This window comes from Chlorocebus sabaeus, chromosome 11 (assembly GCF_047675955.1).
Source record: "Chlorocebus sabaeus isolate Y175 chromosome 11, mChlSab1.0.hap1, whole genome shotgun sequence".
Lineage (NCBI taxonomy): Eukaryota > Metazoa > Chordata > Mammalia > Primates > Cercopithecidae > Chlorocebus > Chlorocebus sabaeus.
Genome location: NC_132914.1, coordinates 116,951,768 through 116,978,090, shown reverse-complemented (window position 1 = coordinate 116,978,090; position 26,323 = coordinate 116,951,768). Strand labels below are relative to the sequence as shown.

The following is a 26,323-nucleotide window of genomic DNA, read 5'->3' as shown; positions in this document are numbered from 1 at the left end:
ATCAGATTGGATTTGAGCCTATGTTGTTGGAAGTACACATGGGATGTGGGCTGAAGCGTTCAATCTAATTTTTCTTTCCATCAGCTAATTTTTAAAGTATTAAGCAAGTAGATTCTGACACTAACAGGGAAGATTTAAATTCTCTTGAGAGGCTGGAGGTGTTAAATAATTTTCTAGTAGTGCACATTTTACATCTTAAATCTTCCTCACTCTCCCACCTCATCTCAATGTACCTGAAGCTCTGAGAATGTTCTTTTGTACTTCTCAGGAACAGCCAGACCTCTGGCTTCATCTCCTCTCCCCTCCACATCCCTTCCCTGCTCCAATTACTTCCCAGCGCCACTTCGGATGTTGTTGTCATCGGGGAACTTTGGAAACAGCCAGATTTTTTGGAGTCTGTAAGCAGAAAACAGACTGCTTGCTGCTCATATCTGGCACCCAGCTTTGTCCAGAAAACGAGGAGTTAAAAAGAAGTCTGGGCTGTGAAGGGCTGTGACAACTGTCCTAGGGGGAGCTCTAGCGAGCCCTGGCGGGCAGTGACTCATGCTGCTCTGTCACTGGGATCAGCACTGGCCCCTGGCACGCAGGCGGCAGCCAGGTGGGGTTACAGCCAGAGCACGCACGCCGGGAGCATGCAGCCTGCACTGCGGGGGATGTGATGCTCGGCTCTCCAGCTCGCCTGGCTGGCCCGCCACGGACGCCTCAGCCCGCAACCATGGTAACGCTTCTGGCTGGGGACACCCCCGGGAGCCCACCGCGATGGGCAGCCTCCTGGTGACTGATGGACGAGTGTCCACCTCCCTGACCGAGAGCGCTTAGTAGGTCGGCAGGAAGTGGAGAGGATGTAACACGCCCCCAGCCGGGAGTGAAGCCCTTAAGGAGGTAGGAGCCGCATACGTCCATCCGTGCATTCCCACCGTCAGCGCGCAGGGGTGCTGTAGATCACCGGTAGGAACTTTATTTGGCTGGTGCTTCATTATGCTGATTAAACTGCAGTGGATTTGATGGGCATGATTGCGCTGGGGAAGAGGCATAATGAACTGAAAAAAAAAAAAAAAAAAAGTGGTTAATAAGATCTCGGAGTCGACTTGTCCGGGTATGAATGAAGTAGACTGCAGTGGTATCCTAACAGGAGTTCCGGAACCTCACACATCCCTTTTCTTGGTCCTTCCTGTTATCCCGGTTAATCCACAAAATGTAGAAGTTCCATCTTATTTCAACAATTAGTGCTAATCGTTAATAATTTAGACCTGTCTGGAGGAGTGAATCCATAGGTTTAGGTCACCTAGCATCCCGGCACTAGCCAGCAGCTGCTCTGTAGGAGCCTTCTGGAAACAGCAGGAAGGAGCAGCTTCCCCAGGAGTTCCCCAAGTGCTTTCGTTGGCCCAAGTGACCTGTTTGAGTTTGCTCTTCAGTTTACCCCAGGCGGGAAGGCAGCCTGTCTGCGGGTTGGTGGCCATGTTGGCAGAGAAGGGGTTAATCTCTTGTTGCTGTAGGAGCCGAGGTTGCGAGCTAGATTGAAAGCAGGCGCTGCAGTGCCATCGCCAGCGCCGAAGGAGTAAGACGATCTTCTCCGCAACAGTGTTGAATCCGGCTGAAATATTTTTCCTCCCCCCCTCCTTTCTTGTTTTTCTTTAACCAGCTCCTCCCCCCTTCGTTCCCACCCTCAAGTCTGACGATGACACCTCCAATTTTGATGAACCAGAGAAGAATTCGTGGGTTTCATCCTCTCCGTGCCAGCTGAGCCCCTCAGGTTTCTCGGGTGAAGAACTGCCGTTTGTGGGGTTTTCGTACAGCAAGGCACTGGGGATTCTTGGTAGATCTGAGTAAGTGAACGTTTGACTTTTTAAGGGGACCTGCATTGATGCAAGGCTTTTGGAGCCAAAGGTGGTGGTGGGGGGTGGGGAAATAGGTGGGGGGAGTACAGTGGAGGGAAGCTGCTAGTCGCCTGCATTGGGAAAGCAGTCTACCTGTTAGGGCTTTGCCAGGGTAGCCTGTTAATATTCTCATTTTGCAGTGTGTAAGGTACCTGTTCCTGTCTGTGGTATCATAATTGTCAATTGGGTACTTTGGGTTAGTTTTCCAATCTTTGGTCTTCTTTAGAGGGGAGACAGTACGAGATTTCCAGCAGTGCAGATCCCCGGTCAAAGGAGAAATGTGCAGGAGTTAAGATGAGCTGCCCATCTCTCTAACCATCTATGTATCTGTCTCTCAAGTGGGTGGATGGGGGTTGCTATCTTGGCTGTATCGAAAGAATCCTAAAAACCTTGTCTCATAAGCTAGAGGTTTCCTGATGGGTTTAACTGAGCTGCAAGTGGCTGAACCAGAGCTCTAGCAGAGAGATGGTGCTCGGCTCCTCTCCAAGTATGCTGCAAGATCAGGGATCTGGCAGCTGAGCCTCTCTGAGCTGGTAGAGCGCTGGCGGCCAGAGAAAGCCCCGTTACTGTGAGCCACCAGGAGGGAGTGTGATGTAGCCGAGTCATTGATTCACAGAAACTGGGCTTCATAGGGGGAAAAAACCAGGAGACTAGAAAATTGAAATATAAATATCACTGTAAACCTCTTGACCTGGTAGGTCTTTCTCCATTCTCATAAAAGCTATTGAAAAATGCATTAACATAGCACTTGGAATTAGAGGGTCCAGGCTTCCAGGAGCCTCCTGGAATTTCTGTAAAATGCAGTAGCTTCTGTGGATGTGGGAGGTCAGTATCTTGCCTCATTCTCTCATGATACAATGACATTCTGTTTTCAGAGGAGTGAGTTCCTCAGAAGATCTGGGACTGGTGGTGGTATTCCCCAGCCACCCTGGTCCCTGCACTTTCAGGTTCTCAGAGGGTAATGTTGGGTTAGTTGTTGCCCACTTAGGAGACGAGCAGAATTTGATATTCTTCTTGGCAGCATCTTTCCCTCCTTGTGGTATTTGTAGCTTAGATATTGATTTATAGGGATGTTATGTTGGTTCCTGGATGGTGTCTCCCCATGGGTGCTATTTTGACAGTAACGTTACTGAAAAGATTTCAGAGTATTGTGGGGAATTGGGCATTTGATATGAAATAAGGTCGTGGGCTGTGGTTGAATGTGAGAGAGGTTTTTATGTTGCAAGATGTTGAAGTTGTCTTTCTTGATCCCCTCCCTGGGGGCTGGGTTTCAAATTCGGGTTGGATTTTGGTAGTGTTAGATGTGCCTCTCTGTCTGATTTGCTCCACAACCCCAAAGCAGTCTGGATGGTGGTGGTAGAGGCAGAGAGCTAACTAGCTGTTGAATGTGCCATCAGATGGGTTTGAAATGGCTCAGCAGGATTGGGAGGTTTTGCCATTGGCATCAAAGAGCAGGGCAGAAGTAGAGGCCTGATGCTGAAGGATGCATGGTTAGTGGGCAGCATAACCTTGACACACGCAGCACACTGAAGGTCACACATCAGACTGGAAGGACATGTGTGGAGAGTTCTAGTTCTGGTTAGCAGTGGGCTGGCTGGGTCAGAATGCAAGCTTGCTTTGGGTATTAGTCAGTGATCAGAAAGGCCAGGGAGGATTCGAGGGAGTTAGATTTCAGGGGAAAAGGCAGAATGATGTGGGAGATCTTAGGCATTGCAATTAATCTGAAGCAGTGTATGATTAATTGCTTATTTTTCGGGAAGACTCGAATGACATCTTTCTGTTTCTCACAGAAAGCTCAGTTTAGGGAGCTCTCTGACAGGGACATCACAGTATTAAGGCTGAGGCACTCGATAAATATTTGTTGATTTAATTTACTCATGATCTTTTCCTCCATAAGTGTTTATATTGCTTATTGTATTTGAAGATGTGCTTTCTCACCTCTGGTAGTTTAAACTATATCCTTAGAGTACAAAACGAGCTGCTGTTCCTGACCCAAGAGAATGTTTAATAAAGATTCTTATTTCACAAAAGGTCCATGCAAATAAAACTGTGTATTTCTTATTTGGACGATGGCATCAGAGTATTCCTATTGTTGGGGAACTTTAATGTTTTTTCAAAGCTTTCAACGGGGTTGGAATCCGAAAAATTTGCTTTCATCTTGCGTCTTGTTATGTGATGTTGCTATTGGACTTGGCTACTCTGCTGTCGGCAACCCTGTGGGTGATACCTACAAGCATCATTTTAGAAATTCATCCACCTGTTGGATGTAGATGACCTTGGACATATCAGATTGTAATTAATTAGCAATCTAATAAAAGAGAGGCAGTGATGAAATTACTTAGCAGCTCCTGCAGTTTTATTGACAACATTTACTTGGAGAGAGGGGGAGACATTTTCTGGGGGTACCACCTTTGCCGCCAGCGACCCTGTGTTTCTTCCTGAGTTTCTTTTTCTTTTCTCACCGTTTTCAGCATCACAGGTTTTTATTTACACACATTGATTACCTGTACTGTTACTCATTCTTCACACCACTGAGGAAATTGCAGATACTGCTGTACTGTGCTAGGTAAATTGACCTCAGATTTGTTACCAATGAATTGAATGAAATGTTCAGAGGTGGAGCTGAATGAACGAGGAGTTTTCGTGGAGAAATTGGCAGTGAGAATGATTTAAATTCTGTGATAACTCCTCATTTTTTAGGATCCTTATTTTGGGACCCCAGACTATTTTTAAGCCATTGAGTACATCATTATTTTAGGCTGAGCAAGAATCTTGATGACAGCGTTTCAATGGCTGAGGCGTAGTGGGAGTTCCTTACAGCTTGACTTGGTGGGAGCCAGAGAGTTTCTAGAGAACTAGGTTTGGTTGTCTTTGGGGTGGGGTTATGGTGAAGTTAGTCTTGGAGAGTGAGTGTCTGTCTGGTGCCTCTTTTCCTTTTTAACCAGCAGGAACCCAAACCGAATCCCCAAACGCTGAATGCCTGGCTGTTCCTCTGAGCCTTTCTTTGCTTAAACTTGACAATAGTAAGGTAGTAACAGGAAACAGCATGTTAAAGTTTTAAAAATAAAAAGATCTCAGCTCTCTTCCTTCCCCTGTTAGCAAGGGGTACATTTCTTTAGGTTTTTCTTTCTAGATTGAGGCACTGCCTCATTTAAGTTCTTGGTGAAGCCGTGCATTTCTGCAAACCATAAGTATAAACTCTAAAACAGGGGTGTCCAATCTTTTGGCTTCCCTGGGCCACACTGGAAGAAGAAGAATTGTCTTGAGCCACACATAAAATACACTAACGATAGCTGATGAACTAAAACAAACAAACAAACAAAAAAAACATCATAATGTTTTAAGAAAACTTACAAACTTGTAAATTTTGAGCCACATTAAAAGCCATCCTGGGCTGCATGCAGCCCCCGGGCCCATGGGTTGGACAAGCTTGCTGTAGAAGGTAAAAATCATTTGGTTTTATGTTTTTGTTTTAAACATGCTGGTTGTATGCTTTTGGAAGAGTTGGAGAACATTGAGGGTAATGGGATCTTGATGGGGCTGGAATTTGTGGAAAGATGGTGTCTGGGTAGGCTGTTTTTTAGGAAGCGGCGTTCTCTTCCTTTTGATTCAGGGATTTTTCCTTTCTTTTTGGGTGGTTCTGAAGACACAGTGATGGATCCAGCTATTCAAACACCGTGGAGGAAGGAAGAGTGGCTGTTGCCATTGCTTCCCAAATTTTCAGAGAACCAGTTTTTGGTGTCTCTTCCTTGCTCTATTGGGGCTTCTCTGCATGTCAGTTTCCTCAACTGTGAAGTGGAGTGACAGCGATACTTTTCTTACAGGACTTTTGGTGGGATGAATGAAATATGTAAAACACTTGGTCTAGCACCTGGCACATGAAACCTTGATAAACGTTCACTGTTGTTATTTTTGTTATTATTAATACACTAGTCCATGTATGTATAGTGTCCTTCTATATACACCATGAGAATATGGAAAGGACTCAGCAATGATTAGGTAGTCCAAAGTCATACCAGATTGGAAACCAAGCTTCCCAGGCCCTGGGACTTTTCTGCTAGAGACACTTCACTGTTCTGACCAACTACAAAGGGTTAATATGCAGTTGCCAAATACCTGTTGGTAAAAGGTGGTTGTTGGGGAGGAGTGGATTGGGGAACAGAATTAGAAGGTCCAGTCCCAGAATGGGTATCTTTCGATCAAGTTAAACAAGTCAGAGCAGTTTATGTTGAAACAATTGAGAGAAAACAAAGCAAACAGCATTGCAGCAGAATATCATGGTACAAATTGGACATCTTTGGGAGTTAGGAGAGTAAGGCAAAATCCAGTGAGGGACACTTAATGAGTAATGCCAATTCACAGTGCTTGTTAAATTACTGATTTATCGGCAATGAAGATCATTGCTGGTCTTCCTTGGAATGTCTGTCCATTCCCCCAGGTAGACTGTGATCTCAAGGCAAGGCTGGATCTTATTCATCCTGGTTTTCCTGGAGCAGTAAATACGTGTACTGGGACTGGGCTTATAAGCATACTAATGGAAGTAAAATATTTGGGTTGGCTTTTTAAAAAGACAGTGGATTTGGATCAGTGGAGAGGAAGGTAGGGGGAATTTCAGGAGGGCAGGGTGCCAAAAACAGCCCATCCTTACAGGGCACCAACTCCGTACTAGGCTCTGTTCCAACCACTTTACACAGATTAACTCATTTAAATTGCACAACCAGCCCAAGAGGAAGGTACCATCATTATTCTCATTTTACATGTGAGGAAACTGAGGTGTGGTGAGATCAAGCAACTTGCCTAAAGTTATGTAGCTTTGAGTGACTTAGCTGAGATTTGAACCCTGTGGGTATAAACACCACAGATGGGAAAAGTTAGGAAATTTGTGTGGGGTACCCAGGTTCATGTGCTTGTCAGAAGCAGAAGCCATTTGTGAATCACGAATGATGAGGTTGGGGCAGGGTGTGATGGGAGCTGACAGGCAGGTCTAAATGCTGGGATTCATTTTCAGTCTCCGTGAGTTTATTGAGTAGGTAGACTATAGCTCTTAGATTTCTCAGATTTTTTCCTCTTTTCATTTAGAGACTTTTATCTGGTGTGTGTGTGTGTGTCCGCGCACATACATAAACCCACGTGTATATACTCTTTCCCTGAATGTTCTTGTTTGCTAAAGCTTAAGCTCGGGAAAGAGAGGAAACTGCACTGACCTTACTCTCCACCTTATCTTCAGGCTGATCATACACAAGTTGCTTAATAAGCATTTGGTTAATCCATCTAAATCATTTTTGTGGCTGCAACTCTCATTTTGTTGATGACTCTACCATTTATGTCTATTTACATCTACATTTTGTACTTTCGTTTGCCTCCCATCTATCTTGGGATGGCTGATTCCAGTGGAAGACAGCCTGAACTCTCCTATCAGTCCTGTTTCCTTTTTATGAAATACTTGGAGACTGGAGGATCTTCCCTTAAAAAGTGTTTTCTTTTCTACCTCCAGCCAAAGGCTCTTGGTCCTTGTGTTTGCTACCTAGATCCCTATTGGAAACAGTCTTGCCTGCAATTTGATTTTTTAAATAGCAGCAATAACAGAGTCTTCTCTGGTACATGAAGGCATGCATCTGCTTTATTTCCCAAACAAGTTCAAAAACCTTAACTAGCTTCTGCCCATGGTTATTGCTGTCAAGTGCCTTGTTTTGTTCCCTTCCCATCATTTTCTGGATTAGATGTTTAACATTCGCCTCTGTGTGTTGTGCTGGATTTTCTCCTCTCCTCTTGCTCATTCAATTTCTTCTTTCTCTTAGTCAAGCACAGCTTGTTCTCCTACTTGCCTTATTCTGTTCTCTATTTAGACTGTGCGTGCCTGCCTTACAGCCCTGGCAGGACCATTCCACCGCCTTCTCATTTGTCTTAAAGATACCTTGAGGAAATCTAATCCAGACGATCCTAGCCCAGTCCTGAAGATTAGGCTCCAGAAGATCTGTCAAGTGTGTTTTTTGCTGGCCTACACATGCTAATTTGCATGGTTGCCTGGGATCCCTTAAGAAGACAGTCATTGACTAAATGGCGCTACATGTTCCCAAGCTCTGCGCCAGTCTGGCAACTTTTCCTTTGCCTACGTGAATTTCTCCCAGTTCTCTTTGCTTTGCTTGCTGTTCATCTCCCGACCTCTCTCCGACAAACTTCCTGAAAGAAGAGCCTGCACTCAACACCTCTTTTTTCCACCTCTTCAACGATACTGAAATGACTGTCTGAGAAGCCGTTGATTGTACCTAACCACCAAATCTGGTGATTTCCATCTCAGCACGTGTTACCATTAATTACTGCATTTCTTCGGGACAACCTCCTACTTTCTTCTCTTCTGTATTATGGATACTTGGTTTCCCTCCTACCTCTCTGTCATTCTCACTCTTTTGTGGCTGCCGTCAGGCTCTTGCAATGTACGCACCATCCCCTCAAGTTCCATCCTCAGTTCTCTTTCTAGTTGGTTCTTGGTGATCTCATTCAGTTCCTTGACTTTAGTTCTAACCCCCTTTGGCCTCCTCCCGTCGTACACTGTGTTCCTCATCACCAGGATGTTTTACCAGTTTCTCACCATCCTGTCCTCTGTTCCCTTCCTACATAGACAGACCCACTCGCTCCCTCAGTAAGCCACTAGGTGCTAGTTTTGGCTTCCTCACTTTATGTAAGAAACTACCACCTTCCCTACCCTTCTAGGCAAGAAAGCTGAGTCATCGTAAATTCTTTTCTGCCTCCCCCGCCATCCCATCAGTTGCCAATTTCTCCAAGTGGTGCCTCTAGGATGACACTTGCATCCATGCCCATCTTTCTTTCCTCACTGACACCCATCATGGACTCTTGCTTGGACTATTGCAGTAGCCTCCTCACTGATTCCCTTGCCTCTGGTTTTCCTGGCTATAATCCATTCTCCACAAAGGATGGAATTCTTCCAAAGCATAGGTGGGATGATGTCATTCGCCGGCTTACACCTTCAACAGCATCCCAGTGTGCTCAGAATTAATGGCTGCTCCTGAACTTGGTATTCAGTCCTGGTATGCCAAGACCCCAGCCTGCCTTCTCATTTGTGTCTCCTTCTTGTTGCCTACTGAATCACTTCAATAGTGTTGTCTGGCCAAGCTGTTCAAGGCTCATTAAGGACAGGACCAGGTCTTCCGTCTTTTGCCTGAAACAGTGCCTTGCCCCGGGCAGGTCTTCAGTGAACATTTGTTGAATTGAATTAGACTAAACTGGCCGGGGATTATACCAATTCCTTCTGTACAGTTTAGACAACTGCTAATGGAACCTGTTTTCTGTAGAGCACTTCTTGTATTCCCAGAACTATGTGAGTACTTTATGTGCATTAGCTCATTATATCCTCACAATCTCACTGTAACTCTACGAGGTAGCTGGTATTATCCCCATTTTACAAATGAAGACACTGACTCAGGAAGGTTAGATTATTTTCCTGAGGTTCTGAAGGTAGAAACAAATCTAAGACTTGGAGCAGTATCTGGTTGCCTCTAGACCACTGTACTACCTATCCTGCCTCTAAGAGTCATGACTTTGCTAGATTATGCAGGAGTTACGGACTTGTCTAATAATAAAGGTGAAAGAATTAGTTTCACTGAGAATCTACTCTTCCAGATACTATTCTGAGTGCCTGACAAGCATTCTCATGTAGCCCCAGCAATAACACATTATTTTACAGGTAAAGAAAATGATGATCATGACGCTTGGGTTACTTCTTAGGTTCACTCAGCTCACACCTGGCAGAGGGTGGTCAACTTTTCCCAGTTTTAACTTATTTATTTATTTATTTATTCTGAGACAGAGTCTCATTCTGTTGCCCATGCTGGAGTACAGTGGCACAATCTCGGCTTACTGCAACCTCGCCTCCCAGGTTCAAGCAATTCTTGCGCCTCAGCCTACTGTGTAGTTGGGATTACAGGCGCCTGCCACGACTCCCAGCTAATTTTTTTTTGTATTTTTAGTAGAGGCCAGGTTTCATCATGTTGGCCAGGCCTGTCTTGAACTCCTGACCTCAAGTGATCCACTGGCCTCGCCCTCCCAAAGTGTTGGGATTACAGGTGTGAGCCACCATGCGTGGCTCAACTTTTAACTTTAGAGCTGATATAAACATGTTATTTTTTTGGGACTGACTGTAGCATACCCGTTCAAAGTCCAGGCTTTGGAATCAGATAGACGTGGGCTCAACTCTGGGTTTCACCCCTTGCTTGTTGTGTGAATGAGACATTTAACTGCTTTCAGCCACAATTCCCTCATCTGTAAAGTGGAAGGTGTAAGGTCACCTATCTGATAGGTTTGCCATGGGAACACGAAGCGCACTTAGTGTTGGTGCCATGAGCAGAGTGAGTGTTCATTTCATATTTGTTACTGTTATTTAGGTCTGAGGACGGGTATGGGGTGCTTTTAACTCTCTTTTTCTCCCTGCTTCCACCTTATAAAGACATCTTGCTGGTTTCTGCCCATTGAGAGAATCCAGCTCCACGTGGGGGGCCTGACAGATGTCCTAATATCTCCATCCAATTTTTTACTCTGAATGGAGTCTGTGATGTATCACTTAAACCTGCACTTTCTATAAAATGCTCTCCAGGCTTCTGGTAGGATCCAGTGCCAGTGGGAAGTGTGCATGTTCCCAGCCTAGATGTCACATGCTCCCACCCACCTTGGAAGCACTTGGGTATCCCCTGGGTGGGTAAGTCTGTGTGTCATTGTGACATTCCTGTCTCAGAACCAATGCTGGGCGTCTCTACTGCAGGTGCTGGAAAGCTTTTTATGCCAGCATACATGCAGCACACTTCTCATTTTGGATTCCTTTATCCCACGGTGACCTTTAAACTGGCTGCGTGGGGGCACAGAAGTACTGGCACACCATTCATTCATTCATTCGTTCATTCATTCATCCATTCATTCACTCAACAAATATATTGTTCTAGTCCTTAAGGCACGACTCTGAGCAAGACAGGTAAGGTCTTTACTCTCAAGAAGCTAGCATTTGGTGGGGAGAAACAAAGGAGAAATAACTACTGTGCACACATGAGGCAATTGCAGACGGTGGTCAGGGCTCTGAAGGAATCTGAACTGGGATTGGGACTGCCTGGGGGTGGCCACTTTAGACTGGATCCCCAAGGAAAGGTTCTCTGAGCTGAGCGTGAGTATTTGTTCAAGAAGGTTGAGTTGCATCCCAAGGTGACACAGCTTTTAAGCCCACACTGAGCAGCTCTGAGGTCCTAGAGGCTGTTCGAGAAGCTGGGATATAGCACTGACTATGCAACAAAAATCCCTGTCTTCGTGGAGCTTACATGATGGGGCAGATTCACATTCATTCATTCATTCATTCATTCATTCGGCTGTTTGAGAGCCTCCTATGTGCCAAGCACTTTCTAGGTGCTGGAGAAGTAACAGTGAATGCGAAGAAGCAAGCATCCCTGCCCACACGGAGTGCATTCTTTCAGAATGTCAATAAGGAGTCGGTTAGCAGAAATAAGTGGGAAGAGTACTCCGGAGAGAGGAAAAAAGGACAAAGGTCCTGAGGCTGCCACTAACCTATGGGTGCTCAGTGCACAGAGGACATGTTTGGGTAGGGGGAACTTAAGGATACACAAGGAACATGGTCTGAGTTGAGGTCATCAGGGCCTTTAGGTTTGGACTTTGCTCTAAATTGCGCTGAGTAGGAAACTTTTGCAGGATTTTGAATAGGGACATGGAATATCTGGGTCTTATTTCACATAGGGTGCCTCTGACCATTGTGTGGAGGGTGGATAGTGAGGGACAAGAGTTGGATCCAGGGAGGTAAGTGTGGTTATTGCAGTCATCCAGGCGAGAGGCAATGAAATTAACCTGCAAAGAGGGGCACTGGCTTAGAGGTGGGAACTGAATTAAAAATCATGGGAGTAGCTATTGTTTTATTAATAGCCTGATTTTTGATAAATGATTCTAGAGCTACATATTAATCATTTCAAAGCAAATGCTCTAATTTAACTAGAGACCACTGCTGGTTGTGTGTGTGAGTGCATATGTGTGTATGTATATGAGTATGTGTGGTGTGTGTCAGTATGTGTGTGTGTGTGTGGTATATATATAAATGTGTGTGTGTGTGTGTGTGTGTGTGTGTGTGTCGGGGGGGTGCCCCAAAGCTAGACAGACTCTGACTGTCTTTAGGAGAATAGTGTTTTTGGTATTTCCAAGTGTTCCTGATGGGCACCATTGTGTATTTTATTTTATTTTTATTTTATTTTTGAGGTGGAGTCTCCCTCTGTCGCCCAGGCTGGAGCGCAGTGGCGTGATCTTGGCTCACTGCAACCTCCGCCTCCCAGGTTCAAGCAATTCTTACAGGTGCGTGCCACCACACCTGGCCACCATTGTGTGTTTTAAAGTGTGCTTATAAAATTAGTTCAGAGGCCAGATGCGGTGGCCCATGCCTGTAATCCCAGCACTTTGGGAGGCTGAGGCGGGTGGATCGTGAGGTCAGGAGACCAAGACCATGCTTGCCAACGTGTGTTAAAACCCCGTCTCTACTAAAAATACAAAAAAATTAGCTGGGTATGGTGGTGGTCACCTGTAGTCCCAACTACTCCAGAGGCTGAGGCAGGAGAATGGCTTGAACCTGGGAGGCAGAGGTTTCAGTGAGTCGAGATCGCACCACTGCACTCCAGCCTGGTGACAGAGCAAGACTCCATCTCAAAATAAATAAATAAATAAACAAATAAATAAATAAAATAAGTGCACAAATTTCAGAATGCTCGATCTTAAAAGCCAGTATATTTTCGGAAACAGAATGCTGATGAGTTTTCTACTTTTTGCAGTGTATTACATCTTGCAGTTGCATGTATTTTTAGTGCTGTTGGCCAGCACGAAAGGTGGGGCCCTCAGCTGAGCTAATTTGGAGTCTCCTCATTTTAGCTTCAAGTTCCCATCCTTGGTTATCCCAAGAACATCTGGGATTTGTGATCTGATGTGTTATCTGTGGTTTGGTGGTGTATTTTGCAGGCATAGGGTCCTATTCCTAAGGGAATAAATGGATGGCTTGATGCTTAAGCACGAACTTAATCATCACAGTAGTGATTAGAGAGTATTCAACACATACCTTTGCTTGTAGGATGGAGTACACATTGTATTCTCTTTTGATATGCAATATTCTATTCATAGCCCTATGAAGTGATTTTTTTTTTAAACAAAGTTATATGGATTATTTACAGGCACATCATTGGGAAAATTGCATTTTATCATGTTCACTTAAATGTTGAGGTTACATGTAAAGCAATTTTTAGGTCACATCTAATACGTTTTAAGAAAACATGTCTTCCTGTTATAGCGGTAATGACCAAGTCCACTCTTTCTTCTGTGTCATATACCATTATCCCTATTAATACTCTTTGGGCTTCTATAATTATAAAGCAGATGTGTATATCAGGAAGAGATGTTGATTTCAGAGTAAATTTTTCTAGAAAATAGAAGCTGGAGAAAAAGGAAAACCCAAACTTGGCTTCGTGCTTGAAGAGACAGCACTGCTGTGTGTGGGCGGGTGGCTGCGTGCACCCGCTGCTCAGAAGTGCCTTTTCTCTCCGTGGGGATAACTGGCTGTGTATCCGAGATGTGGCCAGGAGTAGGCAAGCAACGTGTGGGCAGGCTGCATGTTCTTTTATTAGCATCTTCATTGTACTGCATCTTGTTGAGCCCAGAGCATAAACTGCCCTGGGTTTCTAATGTCTACCCTGCTTCCCACCTAATTACTCCCCTGAACCCTAAAGTGAGGGAAGGAGAGTTGCTTTTGTGGGGTGAGCTTTTCCTGGGGTGGCTGTGAACCAACCTGGCATGTGGATGTTCTTGGGTACCCAGAGCTGTCCTGGGCTCAGGCTTGGAGTCAGCTTCTTAGCACCGAGTGCAGCCGGTCATGGATGGAGGTCACTGTGTCTCACATGTTCCATTCTCCCTTTCCTCCATGATCTTGCCCCTCTGAGTCTCTGTAGCACTTTTCTTGAGTGTGTCCAAGGCCATCTTGCCAAGAAGTAGCAGAACTGGGATTTGAAGCCATGACTGTTCGGTTACAGAGCCTTAGCTTTGAATTGGGGTTCTATTGCCTGGCACCCCTGCACAAATCATGGTAACGTGGTAGGAGGCAAGCCCCTCCTTAGTGCCATTAATAACACCCATCTTATAGGATTGTGTGGAGGACTCAGTGAAGTAATCCGTGAAGCACTAAACACGTGCCTGACACAGAGTACGTGCTCAATAAATGAGCACTTGTACTGATGACAAAGGTCGTGGCATTAATTCTCTCTCCTAGATTGTTCCTTCCTTGAGGACAGGAATTGTGGCTTCCTTAATAGCCTGTACAGCAGAGTTTCTCAACTTGGCACTATTGACATTTTGGGCTGGATAAGTCTTGTTGTGGGAGCTGTCCTGTGGATTGTAGAATGTTGAGCAGCATCTCGGGCCTCTACCCACTACATATTAATAGCACCCCTAGTCATGAAAATAAAATGTCTAGACATTGCCAAATTGCCCCAGTTGAGAACCACTGGTCTGCAGGTATCTCTCATGGGGATCACAGGGCTTTTATATTCTCTTCTCTGTCTCTGCCTCTCTCTGTATGTGTGTCTCTCTCACACACACAGGCTCAGAGAAGGTGGTTAAAACAAATTTGTTGAAGTTTGAGAATTTTGAGAACAAAGGAAAAATTTTGGAAGACATTTTAATAAACAGGTAGACTCTGTCCCATTCCAGGGTCAACAGAACTTCATAATTAGATAGTTTCTTTACTGCAACCCTGCACCCCATTGCCCATCGTTTTAGAGTTCCAACCAGTTAGAGGATTTTTCTTGCAAACTTTCCTTAAAGCAGTGATAGTATCAGCTCTTTAAATAATACTACGCGTGATGAAGTGGTACTTTTCGGGATAATTTTAGACCCGCAGACTTGCTGCTTGAAGGGGACAGGGCTATATTTGGTAATAATATATATGTGATAATATGTATGTGATATTATTATAATGTAATATGCAATAATATTTGGTGTATCTGGTGACTCTCAGGCCAGTCTTTGATCGAACCTCTCAAGCTATGATTTATATTATGGTCAATGTTAGCATAATGCAATTATCGGCAATCACTTGCAGTTGCTTTGAAAGTCAGAAGGATGGCTAATAAAAATCTTAGAAAACAGGCCAGGCATGGTGGCTCAGCCTGTAATCCCAGGGCTTTGGGAGGCCGAGGCAGGTGGATCATGAGGTCAGGAGAACAAGACCATCCTGGCCAACATGGTGAAACCCTGTCTGTACTAGAATACAAAAAAAAAAAAAAAAGAGTTACCTGGCGTGGTGGCGCGCGCCTGTAATCCCAGCTACTTGGGAGCTGAGGCAGAGGAACTGCTTGAATCTGGGAGGTGGAGGTTGCAGTGAGCCGAGATCGTGCCACTGCACTCCAGCCTGGTAACGGAGTGAGACTCCGTCTCAAAAAAAAAAAAAAAAAAAAAAAAAGAAAAGAAAATCTTAGAAAAAGAAGAAAATTGTAATATTTCAGAATATTTGTTGGGGAGGATATATGTGCTCAAGAAATACATACTGAGAACTTACCATTGATGCTAGAGATTGAATTACCCCATGTCTATATGAAAAATGAATAGAATATAAACATTTTAAATTGAGCCATGTCTCTCTGTAGTATATTTCTTTTATAGAAATTCATGGAAATGGTATCTTTTAACTGAATTATTAACATTGGGGGCAATAGGCTTTAATCATTATCTAATACCTGTATGTTGTTTTGAAATTCATAGCCCACCACCATTAGTTTCAAAATTGGGTTCTTACTCAAAGAGTGACGAAAAAGCACCAGTACCAAATTGTCTGGCTAAAATGCCACATGGAACTAAATGCTGGGGATGGTCATACAATGAGTTTTAGGTGGCTAGACCCTAAATCAGAAGCACTTTCTTCTAATTAGCACCATGGTTCTTAATCCTGTCTATACATTACAATCACTCAGTAGCTTAATACAAATGTTGCTTCCCGGGGCCACACTCCAAATTTGTCTGACTCTCTGATTTAGTTGGTCTGAATGGGGCCTACACATCTGCTATTTTTTAAAAGGTCTCCAAGCGATTCTAATGTGTACCTCCATTGAGGACCAGGGAAGGTGCAGGAAGCCTGATAACCTTTACTCTCCAGCTTCATCCTCCAGTCGCATGATTGTTTATGGGATTGTTGCTGCACACCCAGCTTAGTCATAGCATTCTTACTCTAGCTTTTTTTTAGATGCGATTTTTATTTATTCTTTAAAAAAAAAAAAAGATTTCTTTAGCACCTTTATTCTGAAGAGCTCTTAATTGCTGTACTTAGAACTTCAAACAGTGAGCATTTGTCAAACATAGAATAGCAGAATAACGGGCTGGACCTGGGGTGAGGAGGGCTGTCTCATGGTCTCCTTCGAGTGCTGGCGGGTGGGGGCTGCACGTCTCCTTGCTTCTGGGCCCATTGATAACTGACCTAAAAATGCCTTTCTTTTTTTTCGGTGGGGGGTGAAAAAGTAATCTGTTTTGTACCCACAGCAGTGCACTTTAAACAGGAAGCCCCACTGGGGCCAGCCTTCTATGTGTCATTAAGTTTTTCAAGCTACATCCTACTTATCATCATGCACCCATGTCATCGTTCTTTTAAAAGGGTGCCAGTTGTGTGCTTAAGCACAAGGAACTGTGACGTGTTGTCATCCCTGACGCATGTCGTGTGTGTGACTTCGTGACATGTGGATGACTTTTGATCTCTGAAGGATCAGGAACCCAGTCTGTGGATCTTCACTCCCTCCCTGGGTGGTTTGGGTCTTGTTCTCTAGCCCACCCACCCAGGTGTGATTAGGAATAAAGGAAAGAGCAAAGGAATTTTCCTCAAGGCCATGCCAAGCATTTCATCTTATATGAAAAAGAAAAGAGAGAGAGTGAGAGAGAGAGTGTGTGTGTGTGTGTGTGTGTGTGTGTGTGTATGTGTTGGCTACATTTAGGTAGAAAACAGGCTGGTGAGAAGCGTAGAACTTGGTTAAAATTTCTAGCCAAAAGTAAGATTTTTAAAAAGATTTATTTCTGGATCCAATCCCTGTTGCCCATTTCTATGAATAATCACCATTTGTTTTAATGTGAATAATAGCACAGAGCAAATTCAGCCCCCTGAGTTTTACCATTTTAAGCAATTGCTTTAGGCCCATGAGGCATGTACTATTTATGAAGTTACATGGGTAGTAATGGAAAAAACAACAATGACAGTAGTAACAGGTGGCATTTATTGAAACTTGCAATGTGCCAGGCACTGTGCTGAGGGCATTACTTGCATTATTTCATTTAATCCTTACAAGAACTCTTTGAATTAGGTTGGTAATTATGCCCATTTTACAACTGAGGAAACTGAGGTTCGGAGAGGTCAAATAACTAGTCAGTGGAGGGGTCAGATTTTTCTTTTTAAAAAATTTATTTGTTTTTTTTTTTTAAGAGACAGGGTGTTGCTCTGTTACCCAGGCTGGAGTGCAGTGGTACAATCATAGCTCACTGTAGCCTTGAACTCCTGGGCTCAGGCAATCCTCCCAGCCCAGCCTCCCATGTAGCTGGGACTAGAGGCATGAGCCACTATGCCCGACTCATTTTTAAATGTTTTTTATAGAGATGACTGGGTGTGGTACCTGTAATCCCAGCACTTTGGGAGGCTGAGGCGGGCAGATTGCTTGAGCCCGGGAATTCAAGACCATCCTGGGCAACATGGAGAAACCCTGTGTCTACAAAAAATACAAAAATCAGCTGGGATGTGGTGGTGTGTGCCTATAGTTCCACTTACTTGGGAGGCTGAGGTAGGAGAATCACTTGAGCCCGGGAAGTTGAGGCTGCAGTGACCTGTGACCACCGCACTCTAGCCTGGGCATCGGAGTGAGACTGTCTTTCAAAAAATTATTTATTTATTTATTTTTAAAAATAGAGACAGGATATTGCTGTGTTGCCCAGGCCCGTCTTGAACTTTTGGCCTCAAGTGATCCTCCTGACTCAACCTCCCGAAGTGTTGAGATTGTAGGCATGTGCCACTGTGCCCAGCCTGAGATTTTGATCAGAGGAGCATGACTCTGGGCGTTGACTCATTTGGCTGTCCTACAGTGTGAGTGTGGAAAGCTGTCACTGGAGTACAGCAAGTCAGCACTATCAAGCCAGCCCTTGTCATTGTCAGGAGCTGCGGGAAGAGAGGTGTTTTGCATTGCTGCAGGGAACTGACCTCTTTTAGTCAGGGAAGTAGTTTGGGGAAGCAGAAAGCAGAACTTGCACCTGCTGGTAAGATCTGAGTGGTCACCGACAACCACCTCTGCAACCCCGTTACCAGGGCAACAAAGATGGGCCCGGTGGTAGTGGTGGGCTCTGCCACATCTCTCTGTGCATAAGAACCTTTGGCCACTGTTGCTCTGGCTTTGTCTTTCACCAATCCTAGTGTTCATATCCAGTGTACCAACCACTGAGGGCAGCTGTCCTGGAATCTCTCTCTCATCTCTGCCCATAATTAACTGCTTCTGGGCACAGTGCATGAGTTACATAGGTGAGTGTGGGTAACTTTCTCCTTTCTGTGGGGGGAGCATCCTTCTGGTCCACTCTCAGGAGGGCATCCTATGTTATTTTTGTGATATTTTCCTAAGAGTTGTATAGCAAGTGCATCAAGCCAACTTGTCTACCCCAGCTCCCTCTTGAGACCAGCAGAAACCATTTATCAACTGGCAGTTTATGTAACCTCTCTGGGCCTCAATTTCCTCATATAAAATGAGGATAATAAATCATATCTGCCTCATAGAGTTGCTGTGGGGAGTAAAGAGTTCAAATATATCTGTCAGTGAAGGAAAACAAAAACAAACACAAAAACAAAGAGTTCAAATATATCTAGCATTTAGACAGAACCAGGTATGCAGCCAGTGCCCAATAGGTGTGTGAGTTTCTGTGGCCACTGTAACAAATGACCACAAACTTAGTGGCTTAAAACAACACACATTTATTATTTTACAGTTCTGGAGGTCAGAAGTCTAAGATGAGGTCAGGCATGGAAGCCTGTAATCTCAGCACTTTGGGAGGCCGAGGTGGCAGGATCACTTGAGGTCAGAAGTTCCAGAGCAGCCTAGCCAACATGATGAAACCCCATCTCTACTGAAAATACAAAAATTAACCAGGCATGGTTGTGAGCGCCTGTAATCCCAGCTCCTCAGGAGACTGAGGCAGGAGAATCGCTTGAACCCAGGAGGTGGAGGTTGCAGTGAGCTGAGCTCGTACCACTGCACTCCAGCCTGGGCAACAGAATACGACCCTGTTTCCAAAAAGTAAAGTCCGGGATGAGTTTTACTGGGCTGAGATCAGTGTAGACAAGGCTGTACTCTGGAGGCTCTAGGGCAGAATCTGTTTCCTTGCCTTTTCCACCTTCTAGAGGTTGCCTGCATTCCTTGGCTTGTGGCCCCTTCCTCTGTGTTCAAAGCCATTGGTGTAACATCTTCAGATCTCTGTGACTCCGATCCTTGCTTCCATCTTATAAGGATCCTTGTGATTTCATTGTACCCATCCAAATATCCCAGAAGAATCTTTCCATCCCAAGATCCATAACTTAAATCCCATCTGCAAAGTCTCTTTGCCATGTGTGGTAATATATTCACAGCTTCCAGAGATTAGGACATGGGCATCTTTGGAAAGGGGAAGGGGGCATTATTTGATCTAACATCAAAAGCATGAGATGTTTTTGTAAAATGAAACAAATGTTGCAGCTTCCTAATGCAGCTTCTTAGGCCCACCTGCTGGCCCCCTTGACGTTGGTTTTTCTCTACCTAGGTCTGTTGTGTCGGGTCTGGACTCCCCTGCCAAGACTAGCTCCATGGAAAAGAAACTTCTCATCAAAAGCAAAGAGCTACAAGACTCTCAGGACAAGTGTCACAAGGTATTTATTTCCGCAGCCGGCCTCCTTCTTTGCTCCAGGATCCTCCCGTCAGTATATGCCAAGGGATCCGCCCGGGGCCGCTGCTGGCTCTGAGCCGCCTGATCCGTAGAGAGTGAGGCGCTCCTGCCCTCGCTGAAGTCGTGCCTCCAGCAGCTCAGAGGGAGATGAATTCGGGCCTTGCCGTTGCTGTAGATCCTTTAAATCTAAACCAGAGGAGGCCCTGGATTTAAACGGCCCGTTTCTCAGCATGACCCAGCCAGATGTCTGCTTCTTCCGGCAGGTGGCCTGGGTCCTCACCTGTGGCTGAGATACATCCCATCTGCTTTGAGTGATGCGAAGTCTCTCTTCCTAGTCTTTTAAAACTCCTGCTAATGTCACTGCGGCCACTGTGTTGATTACGCTCAACGTCTCTTAACATTCACTGTTCCTGCCCAGAGGCAACGCTCTGGAAACTAATAAGTCACTGCTTGCCTGGGACTCCTAAGAGTGCAGACGAATAAATATCTCCTTGCCCTATCCTGGATTTGTCCTCTAGATCTTTGCAAGGAGATGGGGGGGGATCAAGATGGATTTGGGATAAAATTAAAGTGACGTCTGCAAAACAAAACAAAAACAAAAGCAAACAGGTGAAAAATGATGATTGTGGCTTCCTTGCTAACTGGGTTAGAGAAGTGATCAAGTGTGAACCAGGACTTGAATGAGAGGAGTGACTTAGCATTTGGTGACTGTCCTTAACGAAGAACTGTGCGCTCCTGGGCGAAGAAACAATGGTATTTCCATCCCAACTTAACTTTTGGCGAATTAGCCTTAGCCCAGACCACCAGGTGGTTTCGGAGGCTACTTGAGATGTGATTGCTCCTAACGAACCTCCATGGGCCTTTTTAACCTGTCGATGTGTTTATTTCAGATGGAGCAGGAAATGACCCGGTTACATCGGAGAGTGTCAGAGGTGGAGGCTGTGCTTAGTCAGAAGGAGGTGGAGCTGAAGGCCTCTGAGACTCAGAGATCCCTCCTGGAGCAGGACCTTGCTACCTACATCACAGAATGCAGTGTGAGCCTTCCCTGAAGCCCCCTTCCCTTGGAGGTGGCACTTCTTGTTGTGTGTGTCTCATCCTGTTTCATGATGGCTCCATGAGGCACATCACAGCCAATGGCAGAGAGTAGAGAGAGGGAGAGCACAAAAGCAAGATCTGTGTTTTGCAGAGTAGTGACAGCCAGGCGTGAGGTCCCCAGGAAATGAGATTGGACTCATTTCCAGCAGAAAGTGCAGGTAGATGGCTGGTACCACGGAGTCTGGAGATGGGAGTAATCCATCTTTGCCGCGGGTTGCAAAAGATCTTAACATCTCCCATCCCAACCTCTCTGGTCTGCGTTGTGTCTGACATGAGCAGCCTTGAGAACCAGACTCCCAACTATGTACAAGAAAACTTACTTTCAATCTTCCTGACATCAGATTTTCCATTGGCCAGAACCAGTGTAGCGACAAGAAAATAGCCTTGAAAACCCAAACCCTCTGTCATTATTTACCATGTGACTTTCGTTTTTTCTTTCCTTCACAAGAGTAGACTGTCTTCTTCTCCATTGTCTTGTTAAATTTTTCATTCAGGTGTTTTTTTAATGTGCCCAATTAAACAGTCTTAAGAAGTTGAATCACACATTTCTAAAGTTTTTTTCACAAGGGAGAGGAAATCTATAGAACGTGGCTGATTAAGAATAACTGCTATGTTTCCATTCCAGACTTGGCTGCCTTTCAGTGGTGGGTGAAGTTATTCAGCTATGTATTTCAGATATAGATTTCAGTGCCATTGAAGCATTAAGGGATTCTTATGGATGAAAGGTGTCCAGGAAAAATAAGCCAGGAGGTAGAAATAAACCACTTGGAGTCTTAAATGACAACTGGGCAGAGGATATGAAGTCATTGCTACTTTGAAAGAGGCATATGTACTTTAGGACCCACAAATAACTGTAGAAAACACTTTGTAGCCATCCACATGGTGATTGTAATAGCTACTGGGTCTTAATAGGTTTTAGTTCTGAACATGCAAGTAAGTATCTCCTAGGACAGTAGATGGTGGCAGGAGACAGGCTGATGCAGTTTCTGGCTGGATCCCTAAGGTCACCAGGTTGGGATGATGTTTCTTGAACCAAGGGGTTTTACAGGATGGAAACCGGAATCGGCAACGAACTGGAAGTTGTCAACTGTGGTCCGTCACTCGAAACCGTCCTGGTGTCTGCGAAGCAGCTTGCAGCTCTCTTAATGAGTCTTTTCAAACAAAGCAGGATCCACAGGGCATCCCTATTAAAATTTTTGCTTTCTGCAGAGCTTAAAGCGAAGTTTGGAGCAAGCACGGATGGAGGTGTCCCAGGAGGATGACAAAGCACTGCAGCTTCTCCATGATATCAGAGAGCAGAGCCGGAAGCTCCAAGAAATCAAAGAGCAGGTAGGCCTGCTTGCCTGGGAGCACAGCGGCATCTCGGCTCACTCGGACCTCTAATTTCAGGAGAGGCATGTTTGAGACAGAAACAGGAAGAAAGGGAGAGAGGGGCAGAGTGGAAGAGAGGCAGGTATATAGGTCATTCAGAAACTTTAAGTTTCTCATAATTTATATACATCATAGAGTGCTTGTTCCGGCTCCTTTTGAAGCTGATACCCCATAATGTCCGCTTTTAAAAATAAAGATGTAGGTTTAGAGCAAGAATGGGCAAACTTCAGCCTGTGGGGCAAAGCCGGTTCAACACCTATTTTCTGTGACCCACAAACTAAGAATGGGGTTTACATTTTTAAATAGTTGGGGAAAAAATCAAAAGAAAAACAATATTTCATGACATTTGAAATTTATATGAAATTCAAATTTCAGTCTCCATAAATAAAGTGTTTTTTTTTTTTTTTTGGAACACAGCCATGCTTGGTAATTTACATATTGGCCCTGGCTGCTTTCAGGCTACACAGTCAGAGGTGAGTGGTTGTTACGGAGACCACGTGGCCTGCAACGCTGAAACTACTTACTGTCTCTTTTTACAGCAAAAGTTTGCCAATCCCTGCTTTAGATGGTTAAAAAAATTAAATGTTTTCATAGCTTTTCAGATGCACTTTAAGTTTTTGAGCAAAGCCAGGCTAATTCATAGTTTCACTTGTAGAAAGAAATATTCTGCAAGAGAAGTTCGAACCATTCTGGTTGAGTCAGGATTGACACTGCGTATCTGAGTGCAGAAAGCTGTCCCCTGTGTTTTCAGAAAGGAAAAGCGAGACCTTTAAAAACCCCACTCTTTTTTTTTTTCTTTCTAAATGGGTTTTCTTTCTAAATGGCTCATTTTCGTATTGCCTCATTGTTTCCTTTTTAGCATGGATTTTTGTGTCTTTTGAAAAACCGTAAATAGAGATTTTAATGAAGAGATGGCAATGAGCAATTGGAGAGCTGAACTATCAGCTGCCAGGCAACTCTCATTCACTTCAGAAAATCTAATGGAAACATTGATGGAAATGAACATTTCTGTCTCTGGGTAGCACAAACTTAGCCATCTGGCTGGAGCTAACGCAAGAAACTCCTGCAAATAACTCTATCCATTAATTACTCTTTAAAAAAAGAATTACTGTCTTTGGAGTTTTGTTGGCATAATATATTTATCATCTGAATATTTTAAAGTTGTGATCGGTTAATAGCCTGTTGCTTGATAAAAACATTATAAATAAATGTGCATAGGAAGGAAACCCTGTAAAGGATTATCAGATCTCTGAATAATGCAGTCTTAGAGGTTTTGAAGGCTGCACATAGGCTTTGAGAAATCTGCTTTGACAGTTGACTCATGCTCCTTTTATCAACATAGTTTTCATCCTAAAAGGTTCAAGAGGTAGGAATCATTTTCTCCCATTAGTTCAACATACCTGGAAATTTACTTTTGGTGACATCCTGGGGAAATGAAAGCTGTGTTTGGCCACCAGAGGGAGCAGCTGGTGTCCATAGATTCCTTAGAAACGGAATTATCAGGACATTTTGAAAAGGTATATGTTGGTGGCCGAGTTCAAAGAAATGCCTTTTATGATTCCTACCACAGCTGGCATGCATGTGGAGTCTTAGATTTAATGACTGCTAAAAGTTCCATTGTGAGGAAGAAAACTTCATGGTTTCAGATTTGATTGATTTGATTTTTCATGGGAACAAGGATTTGTTTTATGACTTTTGGTAAGTTTTGTGAGAGCAGGATGTTTGCAGACCAGGAGAAAGCTTTTAATGCTTGCAGTAAACTTTCAGTATTTGGTTTGTGGCATATTGATTTTTTCCAGACTTGGGATTTATTCCCTGATCTTTCTCTTAAAAATCTAATTTTCTATATGGCTCTTTATTTTTATATTTTTTTGAGATGGAATCTCGCTCTGTTGCTCAGGCTGGAGTGCAGTGGTGCGATTTTGGCTCACTGCAGCCTCCATCTCCCGGGTTCAAGTGATTCTCCTGCCTCAGCCTCCTGAGTAGCTGGGACTACAGGTGCACACCACCACGCCCGGCTAATTTTTGTATTTTTAGTAGAGATGGGGTTTTACCATGTTGGTCATGCTTGAACTCCTGACCTCGTGATCTGCCCGCCTTGGTCTCCCAAAGTCCTGGGATTACAGGCGTGAGCCACCGGACCTGGCCGGCTCTTTATTTTTTTCAAAAATATTTTACTTCCACCTAGCTACCCCCTCTAGAGTATTTAGATTTGGTTTAAAGAAAAACACCTCAAAGTCTCATGTGAAATTTTGATTCCTAGATCATTACTAGCAATTTCAGCTTCTTTCTTGCTCCTCTACTCAGGAAAGGAAATAAAAGTGTGGGTAACACAGAAGTCACTTGTGTTCCAGGGTTTCTGCGTGAATAGGATCATACCTGATCCTTCCTCCCCACAAAATTCTGAAGCTCCATTCAGAAGACTTGTGTTAGGTGGGCCTTGAAACCTGTCTGCGTTTCCCCATCCTGAGATACCACAGCTATCTCTCAGCTGGTCGTGCAAACAGACCCGATGATCACCTTTCAGGTTTTTCCTGAAGCAGGGATTTGGTTAGCTGCTAAATTTACAGGATTTCCTTGAAGTATCCAGTACAATATCAAAGGATCCACAAATGAGTTAGAATTTTTTTCTGATGCTTGTAGCAGGCTGGGTGCCCCGAGAGCTTGGAGAGCTGACAGAGTGGTTGCCTGGTTCCTGCCTTCCTCCCTCTTACGTGCTGACAGCTCAGGGAAGAGAGATGTGGGGGGGGAAGGAACAGACACTCTGTCCTCGCTCTTGACAAAACACAAAATTTACATTCCCTTCTCGCCGACATAAATTCAAGAAAGAAAAGGGAGCTTGAGGACAAAAGAAACTCAAGATTTGGTGTTGACGCCTGTAGCTAGGACTGGCTTTCCCATTAGCTCTAGCAGGCATGGTAGCTAGGGACCACTGTACTTTTAGGGTCTCATAACATGTTTCAGTTTTTTCATCAGAAGAAAAAAGTTGGGTTTAGGTCAAAGACACTGTTTTCATAGATGATATTAATATTTTTGTATTTATAGGAGCACAATTGTAAAATGTAATTTTTATTTTTATGGAGGAAGTCAAGGAAGGCTCAGTGCTCACAGCTATGAAAGCCATAATATGGCTCTGGTTGAGGGGGTCCAGAAAAACCGATGTTCCATTTCACCTGCAGCTCATGTTCTGCCCTGTGAATTTATTTATTTATTTGAGATGGAGTCTTGCTCTGTCACCCAGGCTGGAGGGCAGTGGCGTAATCTCAGCTCACTGCAACCTCTGCCTCCTAGGTTCAAGCGATTCTCCTGTCTCAGCCTTCCAAGTAACTGGGATTACAGGCGCCCACCATCATGCCCAGCTAATTTTTGTGTATTTTGTAGAGATGGGGTTTCACCATGTTGGCCAGGCTGGTCTCGAACTCTTAACCTCAAGTGATCTGCCCACCTTGGGCTCCCAAAGTGCTGGGATTACAGGCATGAACCACTGTGCCCGGCCTGCCCTGTGAGTTTAGATAATTGGGAGCAGGTTATAAAGACATTTGGTTATATAATCCAGCATCGCCTGCTTAGTATACATGACCCAGGAAACCTGTGTGCCCCAAGATTCTGAGGACTGACCTTCAGTAACATATGCTTTTGGGTGGGAGAGAGTGAAATGAGACCTGTGTTCCATTTTGGGCTGTTTTTTCCTTTCTCCTTTACAGATAATATAGGGAGAGGTGTGCTTGCATGGAAACCATCCAGTTTTCATAAGAGCAGCAGTTCCCCTTTAATATGCTCTGGGGGGTCACTTGCTACAATAGGATAAAAGGTTTCCTTTGTACCCTATTATTTAAAAATTACAATTTATCAGTTAAAAGAATATCCTTGCTCAATCGATTATTTCTTGGGAGAAATATTTAAATATTCCTCACCAATTATTTCTTGGGAGAATGGATCTCAGAGATGTTACTGAATATTGTGATTTTCAAAGACTTCTTGATGCAATTCCTTGTTCATTTCATTTTGTATCTCTCTCGTCC

At 44.3% G+C, this 26,323-nt stretch overlaps 1 protein-coding gene across 5 annotated transcripts in view; it reads left to right on the top strand.

Annotated features, from left to right (window-relative positions):
* The window catches only part of CIT (citron rho-interacting serine/threonine kinase), a 195,000-nt gene that overhangs the window by 74,980 nt on the left and 93,697 nt on the right, over nucleotides 1-26,323 (top strand). For all 5 annotated transcript variants that reach the window (XM_008004911.3, XM_008004908.3, XM_008004906.3 and 2 more), the window contains 4 exons: nucleotides 1,643-1,826; nucleotides 19,713-19,818; nucleotides 20,726-20,869; nucleotides 22,140-22,259. In XM_008004911.3, coding sequence (XP_008003102.2) covers nucleotides 1,643-1,826; nucleotides 19,713-19,818; nucleotides 20,726-20,869; nucleotides 22,140-22,259 — 554 coding nt within the window. The remainder of the gene's footprint in view (nucleotides 1-1,642; nucleotides 1,827-19,712; nucleotides 19,819-20,725; nucleotides 20,870-22,139; nucleotides 22,260-26,323) is intronic.